This window comes from Peromyscus eremicus, chromosome 8a, assembly GCF_949786415.1.
Source record: "Peromyscus eremicus chromosome 8a, PerEre_H2_v1, whole genome shotgun sequence".
In the NCBI taxonomy this organism is placed as follows: Eukaryota; Metazoa; Chordata; class Mammalia; order Rodentia; family Cricetidae; genus Peromyscus; species Peromyscus eremicus.
Window position 1 is genome coordinate 101,946,228 of NC_081423.1, and position 25,224 is coordinate 101,971,451.

A 25,224-nucleotide genomic window follows, 5' to 3' on the forward strand; every position below is an offset into this window, starting at 1 on the left:
ATTACTTATCAGTCTCTCGGATAGTCTGCGTAGACCGTCAGCCAGCCTGGTACCTCTCTAATCACAGGTCTCTGGTTTTTCTGGGCTGTGGCCCAGCCGGGACCCTAGAGCACTGCTGGACAGTTGCCATGCTGTTGCTGAGACACGCCTCCCACCTTGGCTCCTCCAGGGATGAACTTGACTCTTGTGGCTTCGTGTTCTGCACCTGGCTGACTGGTGAATGCTGCTCCTATATGCTCTGTAATAATCAGATATTACAAATTTCAACCACGTAGTCACCTTGTTAGGGTAACTTGGCCACAGCACTGGGTGTAGGAGTTAGTGGACTGGGGTGAACCCTGCTGCCCATTTGTTTGAGCACCCCCCTCTCACTCTCCTGGGCTGTCCACCTCCAGCAGCAAAGTTTTAAACACCCGGACCATGACCTGGAAAGCTCTTTTGTGAATTTCAGTGAAGTGGGGTCCCTCAGGGAACAGTTTATCAATGTCATTTTTGTCTTACCTGTGTCACTGAAGTATGTGCTTGATAAACCGGAAGCTTGCTTTTGTGGCTCACAGAGCTCATACTTTTTGATTATTTCTATTTTACTTTTATTCAGATTCACTGAAGGGCCAAGTTACATAAACAAAAGGCTTTTCTCAGGAACTCACTTTTAAATGGCTTCTTTTCTACTCCATAATCTTCATCCTCTATGTCAACATGTTTAGAATTGGCAGTATTACTTGGTATCTGGCTGTGAAGCCACGTGGAAAGGCTTCTGGGAGTCTGCCATGGGGCAAAGCCAGGGCAAAGGAGCAAGAGCAGAAATGATCACAGCATGGGTCTGTGACTGTGGGCACCAAGGTCTGTAGTTCAGACTCTGAGTGAGACATGGAGTTTGGCCCTCTCTAGGCACTCTGCTAGTGCTGCATGAACACATGGGAACCAATTAGTTATCATGGTTTTCAGTTTGAGTTGTTTTGTTTTCAGTATTTTTCTGCCTAAAGATAAATAAATATACCTACATTTGAAGTCTGAGGAGGAGTTGGATTTGAAAGCAGGTAGCAATAACTTAACAGTGCGTCCCATGATATGGTCACTGAAGTTATAGTTGTCCACCATGTTCCAGTGGGTAGAGAATCATGTTTCAGCTACTCTCAATTCTTACTTATCTCCTGGACACATTGGTTTCTTATGCCCCAGGGGCTGCACTCAGCTGTGAGCACAAATGCTACAGCATTCTAAGCAAACGCACAATCTCGATTTGCATTTGCAACATGCTGAAGGCTGTGTGCATGATACCAGTGCTTACCTGGAAATGCCCTTGCCTGCAATGTTCTTGTAACTGCCTGCAGGCACCAGAGACCATCCTGTGAGTTAATTTCCTAACCTGTTCAACGGCAAATCATCTTGCTGAGGAACGTTCTGAAATGTTTCTGGTTGAAACTGAGCCTAATTTCCTTCTTTTAATGACCTTGGCCATAATTCCCAGAGACAAAAAAATTCCATGTAGGCTTAAGCAGCCACTCCTCCCTTCCTCACATCTGGCCTTGCCATCTAATTGCCTCCCTACCAAGCTCAATGTGCCCCAGGTAATTCCAAGTTTGCCACTGTGAGGGTCCATATTACCTAGCACTCTAGAGATGAAGTGACCTCTGGGCCATTAGTACATCATAGTCTACAGATGAGACGCCCTATGGTCTGTAACACACAGCACTCTACAGATGAGGTGACCTCTGGGCCATTAGTACATCGTAGTCTACAGATGAGACGCCCTATGGTCTGTAACACACAGCACTCTACAGATGAGGTGACCTCTGGGCCATTAGTACATCATAGTCTACAGATGAGACGCCCTATGGTCTGTAACACACAGCACTCTACAGATGAGGTGACCTCTGGGCCATTAGTACATCATAGTCTACAGATGAGACGCCCTATGGTCTGTAACACACAGCACTCTACAGATGAGGTGACCTATGGCCTGTAACGTAGGACTCTACAGCTATGGTATCCTATGCATAGAGACAAGCCTGTTGCCACTGCTCCATCATTGTTATGCTGCAGCCACCCAGTTTTCTGGCATGCTTTGGGGGTCTGAGAAGGACAATGCCTGCTCAGGCTAGACTCTGCTAAAGGCACTTCAGGATTCTTCTCTCCCTAGTAATCTGAGGAACACTACTGTGTGCCACTCTCCTGGAGGGTCTTGGAGGACCCAAGCAAAGGGCAAGAGTTATCCAGCCCTTAAGGTGGGTTTGGAGCTGGCTAGATGGCTGCTCTTCAAAAAGCCCAAGTTTTCAGTTCCCCACACCCGTGTCACAGAGCTCACAACCACCTGTAACTCCAGCTCCAAGGGGTCATACACATGCATATGGCCTCCTACATATATATGGTGACTATGTGTGTGTGCACAGACACATAATACAACTCTTGAAAAAAAAAATGTGGGCAGAAGAAAAGCAGGCGATCCTATGAACAATATAGAGGGGCAGTGCATATTACAGGAACACTCACCTGAGACAACTGGCTCAGGACAGGGAGTACCTCCTCAGAGTCCTCTTGTTCTCTGAGGAGGTTGCTCTCAGAGTCAACCTTCCAGAGTCACTCCCTGTGCCTTGTTACACTACCTTTAACGCTGTTGTCAAATGACCAGACAGGTGAGAGGAAGTAAGACCTATAATGAGAAGAAAATCGATCCATGGAACTCTGTTCAGAGCTGTTGCAGATGTCAGGCCTGGCAGACAAGCACATGGGACAGAGGCAGACATCTGTTCCACACATTAGAAGAGTTACCAAAGGTCTGGGGATGAAAACAACAGCATGTGACAGGAGAGACCCATTGGGGTGGTCAGCAGTGAATTCAGCCTCACAGGAGATGGTGGGAATGGGGTTACATGAGAAGGGAAAGTTCTGGGAATTCAGTGTTATGGAGCCATGCAGCAACTGCAAAAGGTTCCACACGTCGTATTTGGCCCCTTGAAGGACATAGAAATATTTGAAGAAGTAGTAACTGAAAGTTTTTTCATTTCCAATGAAAACTATAAACCACAGATCCCGGAAGCTCAGCACACCGCAGCCGCAGGAAATGACCAAATGGCTACAGCAGTGCAGCCAGGAGGAAAAGCGACAGGTGGGCAAAGTTTAGGACCGTAGCAGACTGCAGGGCCATGGTGTGAGAATGGAAGAAGCTGATGGAGCAACATCCTCTAAGCTCCAAAGAAAACTGTCAGCTTGGTGTCTCAAGGATGGAGGCAAACCGGAGATGTAAAGGCACACAGAGAAGATCCCTACCACCAGACTGAAGCATGATGGCAGTGGGAGGCTCTGGGTCAGTGAGTGCTGTGTGGATGCCTGGGGTTCCTTCCCTTGACATTGAAATCTCATTTAGAAAGATAATTATCTGAACATTCATGGTAGGTGTATCCTGGAAATAACAGCATTTGGAAGCAGAACTCCTAGTAACTGCACGTGGTTGGGAGAAGAGAGACTAAAGAAGTCCTCTTACTTGGCTCTTAGACTTTGAATGGTCTGTGTCACCTGCATATTGACTCTTAAAGGTGTTGAACTGGGCTTGTCCAGGGGTTGAGGCCCTGGGCTAGATTTCTATCACCCTAAAAAAAGAAACATAACATTCCATAAATAACCCTTTAGACACCACAGGAATTAAAGACAGCTGTCTTAGTTAGGGTTACTGTTACTGTGATGAAACACCATGACCAAAAGTAAGATGTGGGGGGAAAGAGTTTAATTAGCTTACACTTCCATATCACTATTCATCACTGAAGGAAGTCAGAGCAGAAACTTGGAGGCAAGAGCTGCCTGGTTTTTTGTTTGTTTGTTTGTTTGTTTTGTTTTGTTTTTTTGACATAAGGTTTCTCCGTATAGTTTTGGTGCCTGTCCTGGATCTCTGTAGACCAGGCTGGCCTTGAACTCACAGAGGTCTGCCAGGCTCTGCCTCCTGAGTGCTGGGATTAAAGGCGTGCGCCACAACCGCTCGGCTCTGCCTGCTTTCTTATAGAACCCATAACCACCAACTCAGGGATGGCCCTCTCCCGTCAATCACTAATTAAGAAAATGGCCTACAGCCATTTTCTTAATTGAGGTCCCCTCCTCTCAGGTGACTTTAGCTTGTGTCAAGTTAACATAAAACTGTCCCGCACAACAGCCCAGGGAAGATAATATGAAATCTTACGCACACGTACATAGCACCAAAAAAGGAAGGGAAGAGAATGATCAGAAATTCAGGGAAAGGTGAGCTGTGCTAGATCAGTAACTAAGACATGCACAAGCTAGACACCACAGTTAAAGCAAAGGAGGAGTGCATGGCTAAGTCCGATGTTCAGCATAATTGGATTAAGAAACACCTAGAGCCAGGAGTGGAGGCAAACGATGTTATTCTCAGCACTTGAAAGGCAGTGGCAGGTAGATCTTTGTCTATATACCTAGTTCCAGGACAGCCAGTGCCTTCTCAAACAACAACAGAAGAAGAAACGCCCAGAGCAGTGGTGAGGCACATGTTTGACTGTATCTTCAAAGATGTTTCTAGAAAGAAGAAACTGGAGAGAAAAGCCTGCCCTTACTGTGGGCTGCAGGATGCTCGTGAGGAGAAAGCCAGCTGAGCTCTCTCCTCTGCTCCAAGCAGCACAGCCTGCCTTCCCCTCCACAGTGGGCTGCCCTAGCCAGCCAGATCCCTCTCCCTCCCTTAGGCTGCACATCACAGCAATGAGAAAAGTAACCAGTGCAGGAGGAATTTTCAGGTCAGGTTAAAAGTAAGGAAAAACTGTGTGCTGCCCACAGAAGAATATATTTTCAATAAAAAGGCACAAATAGGTTGAAAGTAACAGCTAGGAAAGGTTATGCCAGTCTGCCATGGAGCCAAAGAAGGCTGCTGGGCATGGTTGTAGCCAGGGTGTTGTGTGGTAACAAAAGTCCTCTAATGCCAAAAGAGGGCCCATGGAGCGAACATAGGGTAGAGCCAGAATTCCAGTTGGAGACTTGGGAGTGTTGACTAGATAATGAACAGAATAAGAGAAGGAAAGATGTAACACGCTGAGGGTGTGCATTCTTCTCAAGTGGTAGGCCACCTCCCAGGCTGAGCACACACTACAGCCAGTTAGAAGTACTGAATCACAGTGTGCCCTGCAACTGCAGTGGGTGACACTCTAAATCAGTGTGTGTGTGTTCATTGTGTACATGTGTGCACAAACATGTAGAGGTCATATGTCGACTTCAGGTGTTTTTTCAATCACTGTCACCTCTCACTAAACCTGAAACTCACTGATGGGCTATACTAGCTGGCCAGAGAGCCCTCAGAATCCTCTAGTCTCTGTCCCTCCTCACATATCTCCAGTGTATGCTCAGATAGCTGTGTGGGTGCTGAGGATCTGAAGTCAGGTCCTCATGCTTGTGGAGCAGCAGGCACTGCACTAAGCTCTAGTCCCCAAATAAACATTCAAGTAGAAAACGTGTAATATAGATTGTAATTGTAAATAACACATTTACCTAAAGTATTATAAGTGTATGTATAGTTTAAGTACTGTAATTATAGCTATGTGAACCTTTATATTAAAATATGAAGTACAATTTTAATAAGCTTTTCAGAAAGGAAGGGTTTTTTTTGTTTGTTTTTTGATGCTAGGTCTCACTAGGTAGCCCTGGCTGGCCTGGGATTCACTACATAGCCCAAGCTGCCCTCAAAAAGAGAAAGTCTCTAAAGCATTTTCTTCATCAAATAAAAACTGAATAGTCTTTGGAACCCAGCTAAACAACGCTGAGGCCCCTGACTGCATATGTTAGGAAGAGGGAGACTCAGATCCTGGCCTCCGCTTCCACCTAGGGTGCTAGTGAAAGAAAAGCGTGGGAGAAAGGGAGAGAGAAGACGGGGAGGAGCAGTCCACTGAGAAAGTGGCCGACTCCTGTGGAGAGCCTGTGCTGCCGCTTTAAACACATTGGTAAACTGGGGAGCCATCACCCAGACGGAAAGGAGACACAGAGAGAAGGGTCTAGACTCGAACGGCAGGCAATAGCACTGATGGTTCTAAAGGATGGGAGGTAAATATTGTGAGTGACCTTGACAGACAGCCTTGTTCCTGCTGAAACAGGCGATCTCGGTAGCTTTGTATCTATTAAAGAGCACCACAAGTCCAGATGGTTTCCATGGAGAATTCTTCCAAACATTAAGGAAGAGGCATATGGGTAGCAGCACACCCTTTTCTGTATTGCTTCGTAAGATAAGTAACGCAATGGTACCAAAAGACAAACAACACAAGAGAACTGTAGACCTCTGAATACAGATACAAAAAACCTAAGTGGAACATTTCAGATAAACATCAGTGTGCAGGCTGGAGACACAGCTCAATTGCTAAAGGGCTGGCTGCGAAGGCACGGCGACATGAATTTGATCCCCAGCCCCCACATAAAACCTGAGTGTATCTGTAGTTTCAGCACCAAGGGGCAGAGACAGGTAAATCCCTCGAGCTCTCTGTCCAACCAGTCTAGCCAGGTAGTGAGCTCCAGGCTCAATGAGAGGCTGTCTTTCCAAAAAAGGGGGCAGGGATGGAATGTCCAAGGAAGACACCTGCCTTCCACATTCACTGATTCACTGTCATGCACATACGCACCTCTCTCTCTCTCTCTCTCTCTCTCTCTCTCTCTCTCTCTCTCTCTCTCTCTCGTAAATACATCACGGCTAGTAGATTTTCTTTCAGGATTGTAAAGGTGTTTAATAGCTGTGAAGGTGAGTTTTAATTGTCAACTTGATAATCTAAAATAGTGGTTCTCAGCCTGTGGGTCATGACCCCTTTGCGGTCTCATTTCCTGTATCCTGCAAATCAGATATTTACATTATGATTCATAACAGTAGCAAAATTACAGCTATGAAGAAGCAACAAAATAATTGTATGGTTGGGGGTCACCACAACATGAGGAACTGTATTAAAGATCACAGCATTAGGAAGGTTGAGAACCACTGGTCTAGAATCAACTAGGAAGAGAGTCTCGGTGAGGGGTTGTCTAGGCCAGGTTGGCTTGTGGGCACGTCTTAACTACATTAGTTGATGTGGAACAGCACAGCCCACTGTGTGCAGCACCGTTCTCTGGAGTTGGGTCCTGTACTGTGTAAGAATAGAGAAGATGAACTGAGCAGTGAGCTTGCACGCATTCATTCTCTCTCTGCTCCTGATTATAATGTGATTAGCTGCTTCAATTCGTACCTTGCTCCACCCCCATCTCACTCCCATGATGGACTGTAACCCAGAATTGTAAACCAAACAAAATCCTTTCCCTTAAATTGCTTCTGTCAGGGTGTTTTATCACAGCAACAGGAATGAAACTAAGACAGCAATTATAAGTAAATGGACTGACCATATCAACAAAAGAAGGAAGTCATATACTCTCAATACTCAGGGGAAATTTTGAATCGGTTCCCAGCACCTACATCAGGTGGCTCAGTAACATCTTTAACTCCACCTCCTGAGGATGAGATACCCTCTTCTGGTCTCCAAGGGCACAAGCACACATAGACACATAAGTAAATAATTTTTAAAAAGTTTGCCTGGGCTGTGGTGGCTCTTGCCTTTTTAATCAAAGCACTATAGAGGTAGAGGCAGGCAGATCTCTGAGTTCAAGGCCAGCCTGATCTACAGAGTTCCAGGGCAGCCAGGGCTACACAGAGAAACCCTGTCTTGAAAAAAAAAAAAATTTTTTTTAATAGATAAAATGATAAAGAAGAAAAGAATAAAAACTAGTAATGGAGGGTAACCTTTTTGACTGACAAGCCCCACATGTAAGAAATTTACAGCCACCATGGCCCATCATAAGGAAAGACCAATGCTGAGCTCAGAAATAGGACCAGGGCATCCACTCTCACTTCCTGACTTCATTATTGCACTGGAAATTCTCAGTTATACAAAGGAAGAAGAAAAACCCCTCTGGGTAGAACAGGAGAAGGTATTACTGACTGTCTTTGTTCAAACAGTGTGTTATAATCTGATTGAGTCTATTTTTAAACTTCAACAGAACTTATAAGACTATTACAAGTCTGTTGGTTATAAGATTAATATACAGAAAAATCAACTTATGTCTTAATATTATTAATCAACAATCAGAAGTTGAAATTAAAATAAAGATGTCTTATGAAATAACAGCCAAATTCTGACAAAAGATCATAAAAGATATTCATCAAACTCTACAAATCCTAGTGACAAGGAATTAGGAAACACCTTAGTCAACAGAAGACAGTTCATGTCCAAGACCCTGACTCCAAAATCCATGTGGAAATGGGCAAAGAACCCACAATGACCAAAACAACTTTGAAATAGACCAAAGCTTCTATATTTCTGTAAACGACTCAACTTCAAGACTTGCTTTAAATCCACAGTACTAAAAACCTAAGATGGCATCAAAGTGGACTGACAGTGTCATAGAGTAAAGCCAGCAAGTACACCCACATACACAAGAGAGGATTGGTGTTCAACAAAGGCTCAAAACAGGCTGGTGGAGAACAGGTTGTCTTCTCAACAATTGAGCGGTTGGGACAGTTGGACATCCATGTGCTGAAAAGTGAATCACATTAAACAGTTACACCAAAATGGATCCCAAATGTAAAACCAAGTGTAAAACTCAGTAACATAAAACTTCTAGAAGAATGCACAGGAGAGAACTTGTGACAACTGGTAAAGCTGAGATATTTCACACAAGACCACAAAGTAACTTCATGCATGGTCCTCATGGAGATGGAAGTGTCTTCTGTCTGCAGACAACATGAACATGGACAGACAAGCCATGGGTGAGAAAAATAGTTCCAAATCGTGTGTCTGCATAGAAGAAAACCTTTAAGGTCAGAGGACAGCTTGCAGGCATTAGTTTTCTCTATCGTGTTAGTTCCAGAGATCAAACTCAAGTTATCAGGCTTGGCACCAAGAGCTCTACTCTTTTTTTGTTGTTGTTGTTGTTTTTGTTTTGTTTTGTTTTGTTTTTTTGTTTTTGTTTTTGTTTTTGTTTTTGTTTTTGTTTTTTTGAGACAGGGATTCTCTGTGTAGCTTTGCGCCTTTCCTGGAACTCGCTTTGGAGACCAGGCTGGCCTCGAACTCACAGAGATCCGCCTGGCTCTGCCTCCCAAGTGCTGGGATTAAAGGCGTGTGCCACCACCGCCCGGCGAGCTCTACTCTTGAGTTCTCGTTTGTCACACAAAGACTTGTATCATGAATATTTATGGTAGCTTTCTTGGGGTTAGGGGCTGGCCTTGAGATCATGGCAGTCCTCGGACTCTCAAGTACTACGGCTACAGGAGCAGGCCAGCACATCTAGCTCTAAATAGCTTTGTCTTAATAGTTTGATATTGGAAGTAGCCTAAATGGACACTAACAGGCATACATGCTAATCAGAGATTTAAAAAAGCAAAAACACATGCTCACCCTAACATAACCATGTCACTTGAAAGACACCGGTAATAGAGCTGTATACTGTATGGCTTCTTGTGTTTACAGTTGCAGAAGATGTCTCCTTGTCTGTAGTCAGGAAAGGCAGATCAGTGGCTACGTCAGGGCAGGGGAAGGACGTGAACCTGCAAGGGGCTAGATTCAGCCTTGATGGTGGTGATGGCTTCACAGTATGCATGCGCCCTGGGTTTTTGGTTCTAAGCTTTAAGCTTTAAGCCTGTGCCATGTCATGTGTACCCTGTACCCCGAGTGGTATAGCTAAATATTTGGATTTTGGTCATTCGGCAACCCTGTATTGTTTCCTCCTCAATTTTCAAACAAAAAGTGGGCTTGCTTCAGACACATCTGTAAGGCAACCTAACACTGCCCTGGAATTTACACTAGACCAGAGACTGTGGCACACAGTTGAATATGAATACTGTCACTGAGAAAAGCACTGAGTTAGGAAGAAAATGTCCTTTTCACTAAGAATGTTTCTGTTGGGGGCACACATATATGCAGAAGCCAGAGGTCAATGTTAGGTTAATGTTAGGGTTAGAGTTAGGCCAGTATCCCCACACTGTTACATGTGTTCTTTTTTTTTTTTTTTTTTTTTTTTAAAGATTTATTATGTATACAGTGTTCTGCCTGCATGCCGGAAGAGGGCGCCAGATCTCATTACAGATGGTTGGGAGCCACCATGTGGTTGCTGGGAATTGAACTCAGGACCTCTGGAAGAACAGCCAGTGCTCTTAACCGCTGAGCCATCTCTCCAGCCCCTACATGTGTTCTATTATCCCCCCATCTGCTAACAGCTCCTTCGCTCCTCGTCTTGTGGGTCCTTTCTAGTTTCCTGACACTCCAGATTAAACACACAACCCTAAAAATCTGAAGCTAAGATCCACATGTGAGAGAAGACATGCCTGCTTGGTTTTAATAAGTTCCCCAAGTTGTTGTTATCATCTGTCTCTACTAATTAACAAGAATAAGGGAGGGAGGCGGTTAATTAAGGACTGGTGTAAGCTGAGTTCCAGCTAATTGAGGTTTTTTTTTTTCATAGACAGAATTAATGTGCAATTCAGGCAGACCTTCCAAATTATAGTTAATAAAGTTTTATTTATAGCACCACTGGGGAACATCAAGGGCACAATGTCAAGGAATGTGGGAAAACACTCTTGAGTTGGTATTGGTAGGATTATCCAAAGTCAGGCGTACGAAGAGGTTTACCCTGTGTGCACACTGCACAGTCCTCGGGAAGGGCTTCCATGGAAGAAGACAGCCAAGAAAGAAGCAGAACTTTCCTTTCTTCAGTCCTTTGACCAGTGCCCTTCGCAGTCTCCAAATGTCTGCTGTTTCCTCTGCAAACTGTGATTTTTCTCCAAATTTGATCAGGTACTCAGCCTCACCACCTCCCTTTCTCTGCATTTCCCTCTTCACTTAGACAAAGCTCAACTGGGAGAGAGCTCAGGGATCAGCTTTCTCCCTGTCAGTTGTTGCCCGTGTCCCAAGTTCTGGCACTGTGGAATGTCCCTCTGGGGGACTGCCCTGGGACGAATGTGGACTCTCTCCTCCTGAGCCCGCTCCTGTGTCCAAACACCTGTGTTTCCTGTCTGTTAAGCTTTGCTTGGGGGATGGCTCTAGATTTATAGAAACCTGAGATGATGGTGGATTCTGTTCCCCAGTTTCCTCCATGAGGGGCTTCTTAGTGGACATTTGTCACAGTGGGATCTGTGTAGGTGCCTTACCACAAACTGCACTATCCAGGTACGCATCTCACTTCAGGACTTCTCTGTCCAGACCCCATGTGGGGACTCCTCTTGTGGGAAGGTTCGGCTCCTCCATACCCTACCCCATCTCTCCTTCAGCCCTCTTCACCTCTTGATGGCCGGGGCAGCATGAGGAGTGCTGCTCAGGTCTACACCTCCTGCTAGGTTTTGCTGCATGTTTTTCTCGGGACTCATAGTGACAGGCTTGGGGTGGAAGACAGATGAGGGCCCTTTTCACACGTGCCTTGCTCTTGGTGTTAGCAGGTCTCTCCCTTCAGAGTCACGGCTCGCCCAGCCCCAGCTTTGCTGTGCTCATGAAAGCAGTTTGGGTATGTGCTGGGCTTTGCTACAAACATTGCTTTGTTTCTTTATTCACTTCCATTTTGTCTAGGAGCTCAATATGGGTTTGTTTTTCATGTGTGGGTATGGAGGGGTTGTTTGTTCTCATTATTTAGGCTTTGTATTAGTTCCTTTTCTGTTGCTATGATTAAACACCAAGGCCGAAGGTGACTAATGGATGAAGAGTTAATTCTGACTCACCCTCTTTCACATCTTCAGCCATAAACACAGATCAGAAACAGCAAGGCAATAAACTCTAAACCCACCCCAATGACATACTTCCTCCCCCTCCGGGGTTCCACCTCCTAAAGGTTCTATGGCCTCCCCAGACAGCACCACCAACCAGGGACCAAGTATTCCAATACATGAGCCTATATGGACATTTCTCATTCAAACCACCAGGCTTCTTTTGTATGTCTCTAGGTTTGGGGTGAATTTAGTTTTATATTTCCGAGTTTTTCTAATCTCCCTTTACCATGAGGAAGCCATGTTCCTAGAAGATACCTTCATGCTGTCTTCTAGCTGTGACTGGGCAGGGTAAAGATGTGTCCCCCTTGATGTCGCTGACTTCACAGTCACAGCTGGTGGACAGTCAGGAACCAATTCTACAGATTGACTTCTTACCTCCACAGGAGTGCCATGGCATATGTGCACACGATGACGATGATGATGATGATGACGATGACGATGATATGATTTTATTATTGAAACTAGGCATGTGTTTAATCCCAGTACTCAAGAGGCAGAAGGGGGTGAGGGTCTAAGTTCAAGGCCAGCCTGGTCTACATAGCAAGTTCCAAGCCAGCCAGGGCCACATAACAAAATTCTGTCTTAAAAGAAAAAGAAGAAGGAAGAAAAAAAAAAAGATCTTGACCTCAGCAGCAGGTGGGGAGACCTCTGTGACATAGCTCTGTGGGACCCTTGGTGACAGTGTAAGGTCTACATACATAACAGAAGTCATTCAAGGTATTGGAGTAAGTTCTAGGGAGCAAGTGCATTCCAGCCCCAGTTCTGTGTGTAGTGGTGTAAGTTTATGTCTAGGAAACCCAAAGGGTCTATTAATGCTAATAAAATAACTTAGTGAGGTAGAAGGAGTAATCTACAGAAGCTGAAGTAGCAACCGTTAGGTTAGACAGGAAAGAGCAGCCTGTGTGTGGTAAGATCATAAATCCAGGAATAATCTAACCTGAGATGGGAAAAGCTGTCACAAACAGCACCTTAAAGCATTCCTTAGAGACACAAAATCAACTTCCGCAAATAAAAACATACCCTGCTCTCTTACAGAGGATTCCATGTCATAAACACGTCAGTGCTCTCTCAGTTAATTTATAACTTTAATATGATCCCAGTAAAATTACCAACGGGCTCTTTTTCTGGAAGTAGACAAACACATTCTCAGCTTCAAGTGGAGAGATGAGTAAGAAGAGGCAGGGAATCCTGGACAGGAAGAAGAGTGATAGAGACCCTGTCCTCCCAGAGACCATAGTTAACCATGAAGCTTCAGTGATGAAGAATGGGTTGTACCAGGCCTCACCATAGGCCCAAAGGCATCCAGAGACCTAAACCATCATTTAGAATAAAAATTCCTTCCTTCCTTCCTTCCTTCCTTCCTTCCTTCCTTCCTTCCTTCCTTCCTTCCTTTTTTTAACCAAAAAAAAAAAAGAGAGAGAGAGAGAGAGAGACAAGGTTCTCTCTGTGTAGCCCTGGCTGTCCTGGAACTCCCTCTGTAGTCCAGGCTGGTCTTGAACTCAGTAATCTTCCTGCCTCTGCCTCCTGGGTGCTAGGATTAAAGCCATGTGCCACCACACCTTTCCTTCTGTTCAGTTGAGTATTCAAGGTGTTCTATTACAGTGACAGAAAGCTGAGTGACAAGAGATTAATTGGCTTGAACAGTAGGACTCAGGTTAAAGAGATACCTTCTTTAACATAAAAACAAACCCCTAGATGTATTAGAAGAGAAGCCAGGCAAATTCTCTTTTAACCTGGAGGTGATTGACCTGTTTAAACTACAGTTCCAAATTTAGATGTCTTTGGAAAGAAACTTACTTGAGTACAAATAAATTTTAGAGAAATATTTAACCCTATGCCACAGGTAAAAGAATGGGTTCCCTCACGCACAAAGGGCTCCAAGAAACAAAAACCACAAACACCACCGATAGTTCCAGAGACAAGTGGTCAAACGGAGAGCAGCAGTTTGCTGGCAGATCCATACAGGGTCTGGAGAGGTAGTTCAGTGGTTAAGAGTATTTGTTGTTCTTACAGAGAGGACCTGGGTTCAGTTCCCAGCACTCACCTGGCAGCTCACAACCTTCTGTAACTTCAGTCCCAGGGGATCTGACACCCTGTTCTCTTCTTCTGGCCTTCTCAAGCACTGCACATACATGGTCATGCATGAAGTATGACCCATACATAAAATAAATCTTTTTTAAAAAGTTGATGCAAACGGTTGTTGACAATGTGAGGTTGCTTTTTCTAAGTGCACAGTGAGGCTGCTGATACAATAACCTTTTTTTTTTTTTTTAACTTATTTGTTTTGCCTGCATGTGTGTCTGTGTGAAGGTGTCAGATCTTGGAGTTACAGACAGTTGTTAGCTGCCATGTGGGTGCTGGGAATTGAACCTGGGTCCTCCGGAAGAGCAGTCAGTGCTCTTAACCACTGAGCCATCTCTCCAGCCCCACAGTAACTTTTTTTTTTTTTTTTTTTTTTGCTTATGAAATAAGCCAGAGTAGAAGCATCTCACAAGATGCTGTGCTGCTGCAAAAAGCACCAAGTGGTATAAACTTCAGAACCAAGACACTTGCCTTTGATCTGCAGTCTACCTTGGGAATTCACACGATAGCTCTGCACACTGGCACAGGAAATAACTTACTAGACGTTCATTGTAGCATTGTTTGACAAGAGATGGCTCCGCTGGGCAGTCCAGGCATCCATAGGCGCTGGTTAAGTCCACAGTGCTAAGGGTGCCTGCGGGATACTGTCAGGAACTGTGAAAAGAGCAAGGAGAAAAGTAAAGGTGTGGGATCAGATTATCACACTGTACCCTATGATACATGTGAAACAGCAAGAGACAGCCAAGGAAGAAGTCCCTTTGGGGACCTCCACTCCAGTAAAGCCAAGTCCTTGACTTTGTCACACCCAGAAAAGGATTTCAGGATGGGCCAGTGTGAAACAGAGCTGGGCTTATTAAAAAGACATTTTAACATATATTTAAGTGCCAGTTTAGTAGGAAGAAAGGCACTCGGGGAATTAATGACACCCCCCGGGGAACATGTTTGAGGGCTTCTCAGAGTCCTACCTATGTGTCTCAGCAGTAGCCAGGTTACAACTCAAAGGGTTGCTAAGAAGCCTCCATGTCTTTGTTTTCATTTTTGGTGAGTGAGATGGTACACTCCAAAGGTGCCTTGGGTAGGGTTGTAATCCGACAAGATAAAGCCATAGGTCACAAGGTTGCACAAGAGGTGGAGCTTTGGTTGTAAGTGGGGTTTCTTGTGAGGCTCCTAGAACACTGTGAGTTTCCAACTAGGAAGGGAGAAGTCCATATGCTGCTTAGTCTTCATCAGGACCTCCTGCCATTTTAACATTCCTACAAGTGGCTCTGTAACAGGGATCTTGCCCTGTGTGGCAACCTGAACAGCAGATGCTGCGAACCATGCAGAGTTCTTGATGCCCTACTGGCAGAGGCTTCAGGGAGCACCCCTTTCCCTTGCCGCAGCTTCATAATTTCCTTGCCTGTCCTGCATCATGTAGCAATAAAAATTTTATAAAGAAAAAAAAAAAAAACAAGACTCAGGCATCTTGTCATGTTAGACCTTTTGGTTTGGGGAAATTAGCTGAGTGTGTAAATTCATATTTGCTTATGTGTCTGTAACAAAAATGCATGTGAGAAACAAACAGAAGAGTGAGCACACAGAGTGGCAGGGGAGCCTTCCATAGAATTTGGGTTTTTTAACCTTAATGGATTTTATGAGGGGGCAGGTACAAATACAGAAGTGTGGAGGAAGGGCCCAACACGTGCCTCTCACATCCATACTAGGCACAGCATCGTGGTCCCTCCTCCTCTTTAGGGCTACCTTACACACAGGTGCATCTAAGAGCATTGCCAACAGGTTTTTCAATATTTAATAAGCCACATTTGGAAAGTGACAATACACATCACTGGGCTTGTGGGAAAGCAGCTGTGCTCAGGTTTCAGCTTGTGGGGACTGCAAAGCTCAGACCTCCTGCTATATGTTCTGCTGCATCCTGAAGAACAGTGAGATCCCCACTGTGCTCCTCCATCTCCAGGTTCTGTTGGTGCTATGCCCAAGGTGTACAGGCACCTCATTTCCTCCTCCGGTGTCCAGATTCCTTGCAGCTTCCCTGTGCTATGCTAATCACCCACCAAGGCCACTCTTCACAGCAGTTTTCTCTTGCTGAAAACATCTGCCTTCCAAATGTCATATGCCTGCTTCTCATGACAAGAAAGAAACTGCATTCTGGGCTGAGTCACCTCCAGCATCCCTAGAGTTCTCTGTGCTCACACTGGAAAGCACAGGGCCGTACATTCATAGATGGAATCTCTTATGGTCGCCCTATGCTGCCCCGCACCTCCCCCTGTCAGACATGGTAATGTTGTGAAGTTCTCTTCCTATACTCTGTGGTCTTCTGAAGTAAGGAGAGCAAAGTCAGGTCTCTCCCCAGGATATCCTTTAGCAGAACATCTGGAGTAGGGAAGCTCACTTGCACAGCTGGTCCAGGACTTGCTCCCTTAGCAGTGTTCAACTGCAGCTGCTGGACAGTCAGACTAGCAGCTTCTTCACCTTCGCCCCCCCCCCTCCCGCCTTTCTTCCTGTTTCCCTGAAACCCTGAGACAGACTTACAGGGGTTGGAGTGGGTTGCATTGGCAGAGGCGGTCCGCCAAGAAAAACCCGTTTTCCTGCTTTTCCTTCTCACCTCCTTCTTACTCTAGCCTTAATATGTCATCATCACTGTTCCTGGTGTGAGAAGGCACTGCTTAGCATGTGCAGCATGGTCAGAGCCCCCACATCCTCCACAGAGGATGAGCTCTCACTGGCTTTCCTGCCCTGCTATGTTGTAGCCTTGCTTTCTTTCCAACTCAGTGAGGCTGCTGGCCTAGGACTGACTCATTAAGAGAAAGCAGGTTAAGGGAATTGCACCTCATTCCTGAGCAAGTGGAGCTGCTGGGGGAGGGACATGCATGGAGGCATGCAGTGGAAACCAGTATACACATGACACCTGTGAGCACTGGTGATGAAAGCAGACGTGTGAAGAGCAGCCATTACTGCCGCTCTGCAGTGGCGTGACAAGCTTATCAAAACAGAAATCTTTTAATATATGCCTCATAATCGCCAGACTCTGCTTTTGAAGGCTTATTAAAGTGATCCTTTCAGATCTCCTGACTTGGAGGCTCGCACTCAGAATTAGGAGGATATGAATTAATGACAGTTTATTACTCTCAGATGAGCTGTGCTTAAGGAGCTTCCTGTAAACGTGTGGGCTTTGATTTGACTTGTCAGCTCTGATTTAAAAACAAAGGAAGGTGTCTTTCCTCCCTGAACTGCGCTGCTGCTGCTGCTGCTGCTGCTGCTGACGCTGACGCTGACGTGGGCAGTCTCCTAGCCCTGGGGGCCAGGTCTTTACAAGGATGAAGTTTGAGGCTTCTGGCTTGTTAACTGCCTGCATTAAAGCTGGGAAGTCTATGATGTGTGTGTGGCTTGATGAGCAGGAGCTGGGGTCAAAAGCCTGCAGCTAAGCCAACCACCTCCATCTTGTCTAATTCCACCTTACAGAGCCAGTGTCCACCTGATGAACTCGCTTATCACCACCAAGAGAAATTCTCCTGGGCCCTTGACAAAGGGAGGGTCATGCAGAGTCCACACTGAGCACCCAGCAGAGCCCATGTGCATGGCCCTGGAAGGAGGAAGGTCCTAAAGCAGAATGTGATATCCCTTGTTCTCATCCTCAGTGCTTAAGTCCAAGTCTGGTTCCCTGAGGGCCTCTGCGCCTAGAACAGAGCTTTTGGGAGCTGGTGAGAAGGTGGCACATCACCCTGGGTACTGGTCCCAGAAGGCCTTACCATCTCTCTCCGAGGATTACAGTACCCTTCATTCATGGATCACATGACTCTTTACACTTAAGCATGGAGTTCTAAACTTCAACTGGGAGCCTCACTGAAGGGAGTGAGAACCTGACCTGCAACCATTTCCTCTTTCCTTTTATCCTCCTGGTGCCTCCCACAACATCATCCTCAACTTCTGTATGTCTAAGGCCAGATCATGTCCTTCCTGTGAAGAACCAGAGCTTTCAAATAATGCCCCCTAATCATTCAGCCTAGTGGAAAGTAGAACCAGTGGAAAGAGGGAGAGCCGAAGCCATGCCCTCCACAGTTCCCACGGTGGCCACACCCATGCCATGAACAGCCAAGGCCTTCTTACTCACCTTGAGGAGCTTTTGTACCACCATACCCACATGACATCAGCTCTGATCTAGCTCCAGGCTTCTGTGCATCCTCCTGAGTGGTGCTCTGCCTGTGTCTGCGTCTCCGTGCAGTGCACGCCCATCTCCGCACCCTGCCTTCCATGCCCTTCAGTGCTTTTCTCATGGTCCCTCCTCTGCCCCCAGCCATACTATGACCTGTCGTTGGTGCTTTCTTTACTGCTGGGTGAGACACTTAGAGGAGGAAGGGTTATTGGGCTCAAGTTGAAAGGCACAGTCCGGTGGCAGGGTCGTCCCAGCAGCAGGAGCACGAGCAGCATTCATTCGCTGTCAGAGTGCAGTCAGGAAGCAGAGACAGTGAATGAATGCTGCTGCTCAGCTCACTTCCTTTGTGTGATCCAGACCCCAATCCATGGAACAGTGCCACATACGTTAGGGAAGGGTTCTCCTACCTCAGCTGGCTCAACTGTAAAGAAACTCCCTTGAAGACCTGCCCAGAGGTTTGTCTCCTATATCATTCTAAGTCAGGTTATCAATATTAACAGTGTTGCTGACAGCTGACCTTGGGCCTTGATCTGGAGACACTGTCCCTTGTTCTCAGCTTCTGCTGGCTCTCCAGTGCCGCCTAGCGCCTGGTCACCTGCCTCTTCATACCCCACGTTCTAAGCCTGTTTCCCTTCTATTCCTTCTTCTTCTCCGTCTTGCCCTTCCCTTTCTCCTTCTTAATTCTGCTTTGTTGTCCTCCAGAAAGCATATCCCACCACCACCACCACGTGTGGCTTCTCAGGTGTTGCCAGCTTGTCTCATTGTATATCACAGCTGTCCACTTAGTTGTCTCCCTCAGCAGTCAGCAGCCGGACTTGACTGACTATATCTCTGGAACAGAACCATTGTTCTCATGAGCAGGGCCTCCACTGTGGCACATGATGACCACCCAGACAGGACTGTGTTCACAGGAGGGAGTCCACTGAGTTAGAAAGGGCTGCACGTCTGGTGGCTTCTTGAGCACTTGTGTTAGTCCTTGAATCTTAGAGCTCTTTCTTTGCTTAGGAATAGGGGAGTCTCTAGGAGGCTTCCATTAAATATTGTATGGCATGAATCCAGACAAAATCCCCAGAAGCTTCGGCAGGTACCAGCACTAGAGAAACAAGAGTACTCTTGAGTATCCTCATGTGAAAGGCAAGAGGAGGGGAGCCTGAGATGAAGTGGGAAACTTCAGAGGAAGGGAAAAGTCTGATATGGGGAGGGACACAGACCTGGGAGGAAGAGCCTTTGAGAAAGGGACCCTGAGAGGAGGGGAGGAGTCTGAGATGGGGGAAGGGACCTGAGAAGAAGTGGGTCTGAGAAAAAGGATCTCAGCAAAAACTAGAACCTAAAAGACCAAGAGCACCAAGTAGTCATCTCCATTACCTACAACATGTGTTGCTCATTCTTACGTACATAAAATCAAACACTCAACTACATAAAAATAGAGAATAAATAAATAAAATATCAATGTTTTCATTTCTGCTGGGCTGGTGAACATGGGCAGAAGCGGGAAGCCTGTGAGGAGAAGTCTGGACTAAGTAGAGGAGGGTAGGGGTGGGAGCACAGTCGCTAACCAGCTGCCTGCAACCCAGTGGCCTGTTAGAGTGGTGCTGTGCTTTTCTTCTGAGAGTTGTAGGACTCCAGCCTTTTCTCCAAGGGCAGCAACCAGAGCTTCTTCCCAAGTGAAAACTGGACTTGCAAGGAAAGCTGCAGAATCACGAAGTGTTCTCAGCGTGTTTGCATGCCCCTGCTTCGTAAGACACATCCCACTGGTTCCTGCACTCATGACCTTTCTGTCTCCTTTTTCCTCCAGTCGTGCCAGGCTGACCTCGTGAAGGACAACGGTCACAAGTACTTCCTTTCCGTCTTGGCAGATCCATATATGCCAGTAAGGACTGAGCCACGCATCTCTCAGGCAGCATGGGATTGCCTCTACTCACACACTAGGTGTTGCCCTTCCTCTCTGAGGGCCAGGTAGAGAGGTGCTCCACAGTTACACATGAACGGCCACTTAGTGCCCACAGTGCACACTGCTCCATTTCCTCCTGCCTCAAGCGAGAATCTGGTCTTCCTGTGCCATTCGGTCAGCTGCCATTGCACGTCTCTGCCCAGCAGTGGTATCTCCATTACCTAGAACCTGCACCTTGAACAGACGAACAGATGGATGAATACTTGTATGTCTATAGTATGGTGCCTCAGGTGCCCCAAAGGTCCCTTAACAGGACAAGATGTTGACATTACTGAAGGAAGGAAGACATTGTTTGAAAGTTTGAATTTCATATATAATTTTTTATTACATTGTTTTAAAAATTAGCCAGGTGGCGGTGGCACGTGCCTTTAATCCCAGCACTTGGGAGGCAGAGTCAGGTGGATCTCTGAGTTTGAGGCCAGCCTGGTCTACAGAGTGAGATCCAGGACAGGCACCAAAACTACACAGAGAAGCCCTGTCTCAAAAAAACCTTAAAAAAATTAAAAAAAATAAAAATTAGATAGCATGAATAGGATATACAGTAGTTTTCTCATAATATTTTATTACCAGTTTTTTGAATCTCTCCCTCCCTCCTGCTGCTAAGCATAGTAATGTAGACAGAACAGCCATCCTCAGTCACTCTTTCATAGGGCTTACTTGACAAGAATATTTAAGTACAGCAGCATATTTGCACTCTGAGGTGGTGCCTATATGAAGAACTTTTATATGTAAATTCTTCCTCTGGCTGTTTGTTTGTTTTAACTAAGCCCAGCACAGAGGTGAGAACTCCCGGAAAAGGGTCTGAGACCATGCAGTCAGGATGTTGAGGACGGCTGGATAAGGCAGTTTGGTTTAACCATGCCTGTCAGCCACTTCATTTTCTCAGAAACAGCTTTCTGCTGCTACAAGAAAACAGTCCACTTTGACTACCCTTAAGTAGACAGGTCTTGAGAGAGCACGATGGAAGAAGAGCAGCCCCACCCCACCATCCCCCGAGTAAACACGGGAGGTGATGGTCATAGGGCAGACACAGCCAGGGAGAGAGCAGTGGAGGCACCGCCTGAGAAGAAAGCAAAGGCATGAAATTGGGGCGTGGGTGAGGGTGGCCACTTCTGCTGACGTCACTCCAGAGCACTGCAGGGGAAGCAGAGGAGGGCAGCATCTGAACAGACAGTGGCTGGAACTGGGAGAACTGGAGAAAGAAATGCACAGTGAACCCTGGAACAATTAAATAAATTCACACAGACACAGCACAGTCAAAGTAACAAGTACCAGAAGCATAAAGAAAATCCCCAAAGCAACCAGAACCCAGAACAGGCAGACGGCAGCTGCATTGGTGGCTCATGGCAGTGATGGCAAAGGATGGTGTTGGCCCTTCCAGCAATTGCTGGATACAGTTCCCTGCTGAGTTATACTGCTCTGCAGAAGGGGGAAGTGCAGACATTTTATGACAAAGAATGATGCTGGAAGATAGTGACCTGGTCTCTGTTACTGTGAACTCGGGAGACATTGCCATAGGAAAGCCACAGAAACAAGGGCAATGGCCAGACACTGGTAGTGTAAAGATAGATAACTGTTAATTAGAGGTTCCAGGTAAGAAGCGATACTGGGTTGAAGAAACTCCCAAGAACCTGGCAGCAATCCCAGAGGAATACAGGATTAGGCTCTTGATGTGCATGTGGAAAGGTGAGACACCATGAAGAAATCATAATGGACTGTTGGATTTCCAGACACAGAGAAGAGGAAACTCAAATGAAAATTGATCTATCCAGTAGAAGACCAAAATTGAAGCAAAGATTGCTACATTCATCCAGCTGTGGTGGTACATGCCTTTAATCCCAACACTCGGGAGGCAGAGGCAGGCAGAGCTCTGTGAGTTCAAGGCCAGCCTGGTCTACAAAAACAAAACAAAACAAAAGAGTGCTACATGCATCTTACTACCATTGTGCTTGACTAGAGAACACAGTCTTACAGAGAACTGCACAAAGGGGAAGCATGTTGGGCCTTTCAGACCATTGGTACCACCAACCACTTTATCTGCCATGACAGAGGACAGCGGAGCAACCTGAGTATGTTCTGTGGCATTAGCATCCAAGGGAGAAGCCAGTCTGTGCTTGTAGACCTTTAAGAATGCCTCAGCACAAAGGCCAGTACACACTGCTGTCATCACATGCTAGGCAAGCGCTGAGACAGAAGGTGCTCAGTGCTTGCAGGAAAGGTGAGTTTACCGTGAGGGTGCACAGCCAGGGTGCATTTTTGTTTTCCAGGCTGAACATAGGACCATGACAGCCTTCATTCTTGCTGTAATCGTCAACAGCTACACAACAGGGCAAGTAAGTATCACAGCAGCTCCAGCCACCTAAGCTCCAGGAATGACAGAAGAGTGACTTGTCTCAAATGTATTCTAGGGCAGGAGTGCAGCTGAGGCCACATTTGCAGAGGGAGCCTTCAGATCCCAGCAGTAGACAGTGTTAAGGGTACTCTCCCTAGAGGGCCAACCTGCCCTTTAGCTTACCATTGCAGGACAAATCTGAATTGGCAGGATTTACAATGAGACAGTCTAGTGTCAGACTGCCCCAGCCCTGGGTTACAAGGGCAGAGGACCACTTACCTGTGTTCTGTGTCCAGGAAGCCTGCCTGCAGGGGAACTTGATTGCCATCTGCCTGGAGCAGCTCAGTGACCCACACCCCTTGCTGCGCCAGTGGGTGGCCATTTGCCTAGGAAGGATCTGGCAGAATTTCGACTCTGCGAGGTGGTGTGGGGTAAGAGACAGCGCCCACGAGAAGCTCTACAGCCTCCTCTCCGACCCCATCCCTGAGGTGAGCTATCCTTGGAAAAGTAGCTTCCATGTTGGGTCAGAGGATGATAGGTGCTCTACACCAGTAGTCCCACCAGGGTTCTGTTTGTAAAGAGGTCATGCAGGACCAGTGTGCAGAAGCCTGCCCATACTCAAACATAACTGTGCATTCAGAATCTTCAGGGCTATGCACAGATCCCCAGAGATCTTGCTACAAAGTCACACATTTGACTTGTCACTCATACTAAGCCAGCTCTGTATGCAGTGGGGCAGCTGCAAGCTGCCACAGCCTCAGCTAGCTCTAAGAAACAAACTTGAATCATCCTGTACTGTACATCCCATGGACCAGGGCCAGGTTATCACTCGACACAGAGACGGACGGACGGACGGACGGACGGACAGACATACTAGTCAGGGCCTTGTGCCTCATGGTTTGGTGCAGGCTAAAGAAGGGGTTGGGCACTGCCTTTTCCCTTTAGGACAAGGCCATTTGCTGCCAGTCCCGTGTCCAGTGTGTTCTGGCAACCTGGGGGAGAGATGGACTCTAACCCCAGGGAGCACCCACCTACCTCCTCGCCTGCTGAGTCAGCTTAGAGCCTATAAGGGTCCCAGAGAACATGATTTTGAGATAGTAAGGAGCAGAAAAGCTGGGATAAGGATGGGGAGGTCAAGGCCAGCAGAGGCAGGCCCATGGAGCTAACAGAGATGGCCACGAGTTGTTCTGAGCCTCCCAGACCCACAGTCACCAGTATCTGAGGTAATCAAGAGGTAGTCGGGAGCACAGCTATTCCTCACCTGGGGTCAGCTGGGCCCCTGGGAACCGCTCAGCTCAAGTCATCTGTAGGCTCAAACACAACAGAAACTATAAAAATAGTACTGTGGGGCTGGAGAGATGGCTCAGAGGTTAAGAGTACTGGCTGCTCTTCCAGAGGTCCTGAGTTCAATTCCCAGCAACCACATAGTGGCCCATAACCATCTGTAATGAGATCTGGTGCCCTCTTCTGGCCTGCAGACTTACAGACAGACATTACACTGTATACATTAATAAATAAATAAATCTTTAAAAAAAAAAAAAAAAAAAAAAAAATAGTACTGTGCCCCTGAATATGGAGAGCAGTATCTGAGATGGGAGGAGCAAGTGCAGCCCTAAAGCATGAGCGTTGTTTAGAAGGATGTTGCCAGCTCAGAACAAATTGAGCTCATTATGTCTCCTGCCTTTGGAACAGGCTGGGTGCACACCCAGGTTTTATCACTCTGAACAAGGCTTCACAATCAGTGAGTGGAAAACCAGGCAGAGTCTTCAAGGGAAGGCTGAATGCAACTGCTTGTTAATCCATCTGCCCGTGAGCCAAACATGCTGTTGTCTTCCAGCACACAGCTGTGAGATCATTGCAGTCCACTCACTTCTGTCACACATCAGGGAGACCACAGTGGACATGGACCATCCCACAGAGTGGCTTGAGACTCTTGGATACTTCTGCTGTACCCATTTCTAGTTTTGATATGACTAGCCCAGCGACACGAATAGAGAGTATGGACCGTGCTGGGGGCTTCACTCTGCTGAAGGAGAAGAGACACCCACAGCAGGCAGCTGTGCCATCAGAAGGATTGCTTGGAACTCTGGGGGCCTTGTCAGGGCCTTGGCTTCTCAGCTAAGAAAGTGGAGAGAGAAGGAAGCAATGAGGCTCTGATGGCATGCGGAGTGGCGAGGAGAAGGTGGCTAAAGGCAGCAAGTGGTGGTGGGGGAAGTCTTTGGGGTGAGGTGTGTCTGATCTAGAACTTCCCTCTGGCTTGCCTCCTGCTAATTACAGAGCTGAGCATCTGGTTCTTTTCCCTGAGTTGCTGATGCATGTGGCATGTTGCCTCCCGTGTCCTGTGTGTTTCTGGCCTGAAAGCACAGGTGTGTGTTGTTGTCTGTGGCAGGCCTAGGTACTTTCTTCATTCTGGGAGGGTAGGACATTGGAGGCTCAGACATCATTCCGGGTCACTAGAACACTTCACACACAGGGGACAAACTGTCTTTTGTAGCGGGGAGACCCAGTTATAGAGTGTTTGAGTCTCAGTGGGAGTAGGGGACCCTGCTATCATTTTAGAAATGATCACTGTCTATTTGTTAATAAGCCAAGGGTCCAAGCAGCCATGAGGGATTGTCCACTAGGTGGACAGTACAGTCCTGGCTATAGCTTAAAGGGCGATTCTGAATAGCCTGAGTATATATCACGTCAGATTTTGGCTAAATTCTTGAGAAATCAGTGCCATCTGTCCCCAAACATGCCAGGGACAAGTCAATGCCCATCTTTCTTGTCTCAGGCCCTCTTGTGGCCTTGGAGAGCCCTGAGAAAGTTAGGTCTCAATCTCTGTAGTTACCCCAAGAGGCAGAATATTTCTTTGCAGAAAAGCCTAAAATGAACTTGCCAAGAAATCTTGAAATTGTCCAGGGAGGGCACCCATACTGTAGCAGGAGGCCCCATTCTGTGTCTTTAAGATGTGTTAC

The 25,224-nt window shown here is 46.6% G+C and overlaps 1 protein-coding gene across 4 annotated transcripts in view; it reads left to right on the forward strand.

Moving 5' to 3' along the window:
- The window catches only part of Rptor (regulatory associated protein of MTOR complex 1), a 350,353-nt gene that overhangs the window by 262,258 nt on the left and 62,871 nt on the right, over positions 1 to 25,224 (forward strand). For all 4 annotated transcript variants that reach the window (XM_059272251.1, XM_059272252.1, XM_059272253.1 and 1 more), the window contains 3 exons: positions 19,777 to 19,851; positions 22,200 to 22,265; positions 22,561 to 22,752. In XM_059272251.1, the coding sequence (XP_059128234.1) occupies positions 19,777 to 19,851; positions 22,200 to 22,265; positions 22,561 to 22,752 (333 nt within the window). The remainder of the gene's footprint in view (positions 1 to 19,776; positions 19,852 to 22,199; positions 22,266 to 22,560; positions 22,753 to 25,224) is intronic.